Below are 9259 nucleotides of genomic sequence, written 5' to 3' on the forward strand. Positions count from 1 at the left end.
TCGGCCCCAAACCTGAATAAGAAGCTTCTGGTCCCGCGTTTGTATCAAGCCGGGGTTGGGGGGAACAGCTGCGGCTTCTCCCGCCGACAGGCCTGAGTTAACGGCCGGCATTTTGAGGCCGCAAACCCCCAGGAGGCAAAAAATCAGAGAGAGAGTTTGTTGTGAAATCAATGGGTTGTTGTAAATCAGGAGGTCAGGGTTACAGTCAACAACAACAACTTCTATTTATATAGAGCCTTTAGCATCAGAAACCATCCCAGTGCAATTCACAGGAAAATTATAAAACAAAGTGTGACACCGAGACACATGAGGAGATATGAGAGCAGATAACTAAAAGAGGGAGGTTTTAAAACGAGTCTTGAAGGAGGAAAGTGAAGTAGAGACGGAGAGATGTAGGGAGGGAATTCCAGAGCTTGGGGCTGAAGACGCTGCCACCAGGGGTGGAGGAACCATCTTCACGATTGCTCATTAAATCTCCACACAGTAAGTTCTGGACACAAGGTTCATGTTTTCTGTATGGTTGGTCAGGCTGTTTCAGATTAATATTTTAACATGAGTAATGAATGAAGTGAATTATCAAACATATTGTTCTCGCTAGTTATACAAACTTGTTAAAAGGATACAGAAAGAATTATCCAACACTTTGTCTGGATTTCAGCCCAGGGAGAGTGTGTGGGATGGGGATCTGCAGCTTTGAGGAATAAGAGAGGGAAAAAATGTTCTATTGAAACTAGAATTGTCTGTTCTGAATTTCTATCCTGTACTGACAGAGATGACTTGTGTAAACCCCTTTTACAGGATATTACAAGGGGAGAATTTGTGGACACATAACTTGAATTGAACATCACATCAAGATCTGAGTCACTTGATTCATCAGGACCTGAATATCATCAGCCCTTGAATGTGTAAGGAGAAATGTTTGTCCATGGGAAAAGGTTTCAAACATCAGTGTGACTGGAAAAACACCAAGACACGCACACACCAGTGAGAGTGTTCCAGTGCACTGACTGTGGAAAGAGCTTTAACCGGTTACACAGCCGGAAAAAAAATTGCATCATTTACAGTGGGGAGGAACTGTTCTGTCTGTGAAAAAGGCTTTATCTGATCATCGAACACCATGGAGAAACCATGGAAATGTGGGGACTGTGGGCAGGCATTCACTACCCCATCCAAGCTGGAAACTCATCGACGCACTCACACTGGGGAGAGACCATTCACCTGCTCTGAGTGTGGGAAGGGATTCACTCAGTCATACAGCCTAGCATTACACCAGCGAGTTCATACCGGGGAGAGGCCATTCACCTGCTCTGTGTGTGGGAAGAAATTTATTAATTCTTCCAACCTTCTGAGGCACCAGCATGTTCACAGTGAGGAAAAGCCATTCATTTGCTCTTATTGTGGAAAGACTTTCAGTCTTTCAACCATCCTCATCTCACACCAGCGAGTTCACACTGGGGAGAGGCCATTCATCTGCTCTGTGTGTGGGAAGGGATTTACTGAGTCAGCCAACCTAGCATTACACCAGCGAGTTCACACTGGAGAGAGGCCATTCATCTGCTCCGTGTGTGGGAAGGGATTTATTAATTCATCCAACCTGGTGTCACACCAGCGAGTTCACACTGAAGAGAAACCATTTAGCTGCACTTCCTGTGGAAAGAGTTTCAGGCATTCAAGTAATCTCAGTGTGCACCTGCGAGTTCACACAGGAGAGAGGCCATTCACCTGCTCCCATTGTGGGAAGGGATTCACTTGTTCCTCTCACCTAGTGAGACATCAGCGACTTCACAAGTGACTGCATGGATTGGATTCTAATGTTATTGCTGCTGTTAATCATATCCAGGATTGAACCATGTTCATTGTGACAGCTGGGGTTTGTCTCTGCTGATGTTAATAATCCTTGTAACTGGCTGGAGTTTAATATGCTGAATCTATAGCTGATTGTGTTCTTGGGGCTGCAGTGTCCCTTTAAGAACTGCTGTCTGACCTTTCCCCACAACTCAGTGACATTCATCAGAAATTATTTTACAACAAGATCATGAACTTTTTCTTCAATACTAAATTGATCTTTGGTACGAATTCTACAATTCAGTGTCTGAAAGGTTCCACTGATTAACATCTCCAGTTAGAAAGTGCTGATTAATTCCTGCTGACAATTCTTACTGATTTGCACATTACAAACAGTGACACCTCCATTATCCACCAGAAAGAAGGGGAATGGGATTTGGAGAATTGAGCGTCCCCAAATGTTACCCCTCCCACCTGGTACAGAAATCCCCTCGGTGTGGGAATGGAGATAAGTCCAATCCAAGTAATGGACTAAGAAATCGCCATTGAATAAACTTGTGAAATCTTCAAAAATTTATGGAATATTATAGAAATTGCTCATTCTCCCTTATGAAGGAAGCTTCCATAGCAGCTTGCTGGCTGACAAACACAGGACAGGCCTACCAAGGACGTCTCAAGCACATTTCCTGAAACAAGACATTTCTAACCCTGATGCGATTGAATCTCATGACCCATATTTAAACCAACTGTCTGTCTGAAGGTTAAAACAGGCTCTCGAGAGGAAAAAGATTTCAAAGTGATTCGTAATGGCTTCAGCTCAGCACCTACACACTGGCTCACACCAGTAAACCGTTCAAAGGAGATTGCAGACACCAGCTACAGAGACCAGCACTCACTCTGCATCATCTGTCCGTTTGTCCTTCGGGACTGGTCAATCATTCTGACCTGTCACGGGTCATCTGTTTTCCTGTCTATTTAGCTCACTGATCATATTTAAACTGTTGCTTCTCAATAAACTACTTTCAAATCACTTCTGAGCTCGACCCCCTTTTTCAGGTAATCTGTGACTCCCAGACCTAAATCTTACAAGGAGTGTTAAGAGCAGGATCACAGTGGTCGAGGTCATAGGCTTGAGAAGTAACAATCTTAGTTAAATGTGAATGGGGAAGTTCCTAAGTGAAGCCAGGAGTATACAATGACATTAACATTACAGGAACGATGGACAGACAGACTGACAGAGAACATGGGGACATCAGGGGTGAGAGATATCCTGGGGATTGTAGAAGGGTAGGATGGGAATTATGAATATATCTCTGTAGGCTTCCTAAAGAGGTTCAGAAAGGCCAAATTAAATTGAAGTCCAGAATCAGTTAGAAAATAGCCACTAGGTGGATGCAGGAGAAGAATGAGCTGGAAAATCTTTAAATTCTGTGCATGAACTTTTGTTTGAACCATATGTATTTACAACATGCCAATAATTTAGAATTGTGTGAGGTGATCTGCAGGTGGGGAGGATGAATCAAAATTGATAGCTATCACATTTTACTGGAATAGTTTTTACATTTATTCTTCGTGCAGCTCAAGGGTTTGTGTTGCTGATTCTGATAATTCTAGTAGCTTTAGTTTGTTATTGATGGTATGTAATTATGAAATTATGAAAACAAGCTCTCAGCTTAGAAATAACTGGGTTAGCCAGAAATCAGTTTGTGAAAAGTTAATAAGGATATTTCCTTCTCAAGGTGGGGAGATGTGGAAGAAATCATTGTCCAATAACCATGTAATTTTTAAAGAAATTTGCTGATTGTAGGAATAGCTCTCTCTCTCTCTCACTTATGAAGAAAGCTTCCTGGGTTGACAAACACAGGACGATGAAGGCCTGTTATCTCTGCCAAGGACATGTCTCCAGCACAGACCCTGAAACAAGACAAACTTGATCGGGTCAGTGAAGGGTGATGGGGAGGGCGCGGGGGGGAATCTCATGACCCATGTGTAAACCAACTGTCTGAGTAAAGGTTAACAGGATGCCCTAGAAAGTGATGAGCCACTAAATGACTTCAAGGATTTCCAATGGAAATAGGAGGGATTAACTTGAAAATCTATCCCTTCATAATTGAATAAATCATTGACAAAAGACCCCCAGAAATAATGTATACATACAGCCTTTCAAGAGGAAAATCAGTTTAGAGAAGAAAGAACTTCTCAGTGATCTGTGCTGGCTTCAGCTGAACACTTTGGCTTAAAGAAACCGAGAAAGGAAGAGGCAGCCACCTCCAGCCATGGAGATCAGCATCCCCCTGATCCAGGACCAGTAAACCATTCTGAGGAGACTGCCACCTCCAGCCACGGAGATCAGCATCCCCACCTTGCTTCTCCCCATCTATTTGTCCAATCAGGGATCAGTAAACCATTTTCACCTGATATTGGTTGTCTGTCCTGTCTGACTTTTTAACCAATGTATCGTATCTAAACTGTTGCTTCTTAATAAAATGCTTTAAAATCACCTATGACTTCGACCCCCTTTTTGGGTAATCTGTGACTCCTGGACTAAAATCTTACACTTGTCCATGAGAGTAACTGAAGGCACGAGAACTGAAATTATCCAGAGTAATGATGAAGTGTTATTTGTGGTTCAGTGGTTGCATTCTTAGCTCTCAGTCAGGAAGCTGTGGGTTCAAATCCACATCCAGAAATATGAGTATAAAATCCAGGATAATATTTTGATGCAGTACTGAGGGAGCACTGCACTGTCAGTCTATGGCCCCATCTGTCCTCTCAATTGAGTGTAAAAGTTCCCAGGATGTTCTTCCAAAGAGCAGGGGAGTTCTCCCTGGTGTACTGCTTCATTTTTATCCTCAACAAACACCATTGAACAGATTATCTGGTCACAATCACATTTCTATTTGGGGGATCTTGCTGTGCACAATTTGGTGGCTGCATTTCGTACATTACAACAGTGACTTCAAAAGAACTTAATTGGCTGTAAAGTACTTTGGGATATCCTGAAGTTGTGAAAGGCACTACATAAATACAAGTCTCCATTAACAAAGGAGGAAAGGCCCAAAAATAGAACAGTCGGTAACAGGACATCAATCAGTCTCTTCTTATCCTAGAGAAATCAAGGACGCGAACACTGTATGATTGTCACAACTCTGATTTATTTAACCTATATCCATAATATTAAACTCCAGCTCAGTTACAGGGATTATTAACACCAACAGAAACAAACTTCCAACTTTCAGAATGAAATGCTTCAGTCCTGGATGTGATTAACAGCAGCAATAACAGCAGAATCCAACCCAACTTGTGAACTCGCTGGTGTGTCTGCAGGGTGGATGAACAAGAGAATCCCTTCCCACATACGGAGCAGGTAAATGTTCTTTCCCTGGTGTGAATGCGCTGGTGCTTCAACTTGAGGGAATACTGAATGAATCCCTTCCCCCACACACAGCAGGTGAATGGCTTCTCTCCAGTGTGACTGCTGGTGAGTCAGCAGATCCATTTTGCTTTTCAAGCTCTTATCAGTTGGAACATTTAAAAGGTCTCGTGTCAGAGTGAACATGTTGGTGTGAAGTGAGTTGGGGAAGCTGAGTGAGTCCCTTCCCACAATCAGTGCAGGTGAATGGTCTCACCCCAGTGTGAATACGCTGGTGTCTCAGCAAGGTGGATAACTGAGTGAACCCCTTCCCACACACAGAGCAGGTGAATGGCCTCTCCCCAGTGTGAACTCGCTGATGATCCAACAGTTTGCATAACAGAGTGAATGCCATTCCACACGCAGGGCAGGCGAATGGTTTCTCCCCAGTGTGAACTCGTTGATGTAACTGAAGGCTGGATAACTGAGTGAATTGCTTCTCACACTCAGCACAGGTGAATGGTCTCTCCCCAGTGTGAATTCGCTGGTGAGTTAGCAGGTTTTGTTTTCTTTTAAAACTCTTATCACAGTTAGAACATTTAAAAGTTCTCGCGTCAGAGAGAACAAGTTGGTGTGTAGTGAGATGGGTTAATCGAGTGAATCCTTTCCCACACTCAGAACAGATGAACGGCCTTTCCCCGGTGTGACTGCGTCGATGAATTTCCAACGCAGATGGCGATGTGGATCCCTTCCCACAGTCTCCACATTTCAATGGTTTCTCCGTGGTGTCGATGTCCTTGTGTCTCTCCAGATTAGATGGTTAGTTGCAGTATCGTTCACACAGAACATGTGTATGGTTTCTCCCCACTGTGAATGGTGCAATGTAGTTTCAGGACGTGTAACTGGTTAAAGCTCTTTCGACAGTCAGGGCACTGGAACACCCTCACAAGGGTGTGTGTGTGTTGGTGTTTTTTCAGTCCCAGGCAGAACATATAAAAAATTCTCCTTCCACATTCAGCTGCCAATGATATTCATGTCCTAATGAATCAAGTGACTTTGTCAGACCTGCAGAAATTTTTGCAAAGTATCTCCTCCTAATCCCTGGAAAAGAAGTTGACAGTGACAGTGTCAGTGTCACTATCAGCCTGGATAGAAATTCAGAATAGGCAACTCTAGTTCCGATGGAACATTCTTTCTTCTCTTGTTTCCCCAAAGATGTGCTTCAATCAAAGTAAAAGAAAAGAAAATCAGCAACAAAGTCCCAACAAGAGTTCAAAGAACCTTTCTATCTAAACCAGGATGTTGTTCTCTGTGTCTATGAAACACTCCGTACCCTGATGTCCCCACCAGTTATGGAAGATGGACACCACATGCTCCCTGTGCAAGGTTACCTGGGCACAGACGAGGCTGCAAAAGAAGCTGGCACCTGGTGTGAGCCCGCCACTATATGCCCTTTACATCTTGGATCTTCAAATTGTTGTTTTAACCAAGACCAGGTCCAGGATAAGATCCTCTAACTTACCCAGTCCCTCCACATTGGGCAGGCAAGCCCTTCAGGTAACTATACAGGAGTTGCAACCTCTCAAAGGTGCATGGATGATCTGGGCTGCAAACATCATCTGGCTTCATAAATGACCAAAACCTAGGACCCGGTTGGGAACAGAGACCCTGAAGGTTCGCCTACTCAGTTACGTCACCAAAAAAGCAAGCGCATGCGCACTACATCCTGCTGAACCAAGATGGCGGCCGTTCAACTTGGGCCTGTTTCCTGGACTCTTACTCGAAACTGCAAACGCGGGAGTTGCAGGTTCGTATTTGCGGCTTGAGGTCTCCACCAAATGTTTAGAAACACTCCCCGTGGACCCGCCGTCTCCATCGCTCCCTACGCGTTTCTGCATCCTTACTGGTTTAGGGATACAACAGACGAAAGCCATCACTGCGCATGCTCCAAACAATGAGGGGGATTGCGCATGCGCCATACTCGACAGTGGTGGTGATAGGGAACATTCAGCATCGCGGAGGATGCTGGGTAACGATCCCGCCATGGAAAGTCCGAACCAGTAAATAGTGATTTTTTTGTCATGACGTGGAGATTGGGGCACGGTGGTGTGGAAATCAATAAAATTCGTAACCAAATTATACAGAAACCCGAGAAAAACTCTCCTTCTATCTTCTCTGCTTCAGCTTTTCCATCCATGGGCCTTTTAATGCTCCTAGGTCAGGAATCCAGCTAGAACTAGTTTGTGTACAAGATAATTGCGTGGGCCCTGAGCTGTGGAGGGATTTGAACAAAATAATGGTAATTTTAAAGACTGAGGGCATCAGAATTTTATTCCCTACTAAAGATGAAGAATGATACCTTAACCACTGAAAGAGCAGAAAAGTGAAACATTGTCTATCTAAATATTGGAAATAGATTCAAATGAGGGGGATATCAAACTCTATATCTTCAACAGACATGGAAAGAGGGAAATGAATGACCTTTAGAGATCTACTCCATTTGCGCATTAATCACCACTCGCCAACACTATTACACTGTCAGAGTTCAGGGGCTCAGAGGGAAAAAACAATGTGGCCGTGAATCTAATTTGGGAAATACAGATAAATAGGATTCAATTTATAAACTAAAGTATTGAACTTCAAAGAAAAATAATTGTTTGCAATTAATATATTCATATTTCCCAACATCAGTGGGGACTGGGTGTGGAGAATGTTCACTGTTTATACTATTTTGTTTTTCTATGATTATGATGCATGACCTTCCCCTCCAATCTGTAACATATACATGGTGAACCATTCTACCCAGAATGCTCCACGTGGTTCAATTCAGCCTATCTCCATCAGAAGGGCCAAAAAGCACAGGCGCGATGACCCCTCCCTTCCCAGAGGGAAGGGATCTGCTGGACACAGCCTCTCCCAAATTAAAAATATGTGGGGCTTCTTCTTATTGCAACATCCCAGCCAATTGGTAGTTGTAAGGTTGCAGGAGAGTAATGCCTTTACTTTATAATTCCATAATCTATCTGCCGTATTACATTAGCGATACTACCTTAACTGGGCTCTTTATTAAAAATGTTACTCAGGTATGTGAAATGTGTAGAATTATTGGATCAAACTCTACTAGGTTTTCTGTGTATGTAACTAACCAGTGAGCCCGTAATATCTATTTCAGCAGACAGGTAGATAGATTTTTTCACAGGGATGAAGGTGAGAGAATTATCCACCCTAGGATTCTCAGTGTGGACAGGGTGCAATGTGTTTTGAGACGGGATGTCCCAGTTCTTCACCCTGGGGTTCTCAGTATGAACAGAGTGGGATGTATTTGGAGACAGGATGTCCCAGTTCTCCACCCTGGGATTCTCAGTATGAACAGGATGACATGTGTTTGGAGACAGGATGTTCCAGTTCTCCACATTTAAAGGGACAAGGAAAGGACCAAATGGATAGAATGGTGATGCTTTATGACATCAGTGCAGTGCCCGAGATCTATCCTCCCTGAACCCTCTCGATATTGGCTGGGAAAGTTTGATGGGACAGTGCAGAGAGAGTTTTACTCTCTATCAAAACCATGCTGTACCTGCTCTTTGGCACTGTTTGATGTGGTATGTTGTGGAAGATTTTCTCTGTATCTACCCTGGACTGTACTTGCCCTGGGCATATTTGATGGGATGAGTAAGAGGGAGCTTTCTTCAATATCTAATTCTAACACATGTTGTACCTACCTTGGGAATATTTATTGGGAAAGTGTAGAGGGACCTTTACTCTGTTCCTAATACATGTTTCACCTGCCCTGAGTGAATTCCACATTGGAATAGGCACATTAAATTCTCTGACTGTGAGAAATGTTTTAAAAGACTAAAGTCGTTAATTCACAATACTGTGCTAATGGAGAGAGGCTGCTTAAATATCCTGTGCATTAAAAGAAGTGAGACAACAGCGAGTTCATCTGTGACTGCAGGTGTTGGATTCTGCTGTTATTCATCTCATTCAGGCCTGGGCCATGTCAGAGTGCCAGTGAACTTGAATTTGTGAGTCTTTTAAAATTAATTTTACTGATTTAATTAATTCTTTCATCTCAATGGCATCACAGGATTCAACTATTATTTATCATTTGTGATTTTC

The 9259-nt window shown here is 43.2% G+C and overlaps 1 protein-coding gene across 1 annotated transcript; it reads left to right on the plus strand.

Moving 5' to 3' along the window:
* LOC121270545 (zinc finger protein 79-like) lies at positions 1-2815 on the plus strand. Its single transcript, XM_041175906.1, has 2 exons — positions 1-483; positions 799-2815. Exon 2 carries the CDS (start codon positions 1118-1120, stop codon positions 1790-1792), a length of 675 nt encoding a protein of 224 aa, XP_041031840.1. The 5' UTR covers positions 1-483; positions 799-1117; the 3' UTR covers positions 1793-2815.
* Positions 2816-9259: the final 6444 nt, after the last annotated feature.

The sequence above is a fragment of the Carcharodon carcharias genome, chromosome 27 (genome assembly GCF_017639515.1).
Source record: "Carcharodon carcharias isolate sCarCar2 chromosome 27, sCarCar2.pri, whole genome shotgun sequence".
In the NCBI taxonomy this organism is placed as follows: domain Eukaryota; kingdom Metazoa; phylum Chordata; class Chondrichthyes; order Lamniformes; family Lamnidae; genus Carcharodon; species Carcharodon carcharias.

Bases quoted from the DNA above. Each gene is read 5' to 3' on its own strand.
- LOC121270545 (XM_041175906.1), top strand. From the start codon at position 1,118: ATGGAGAAACCATGGAAATGTGGGGACTGTGGGCAGGCATTCACTACC.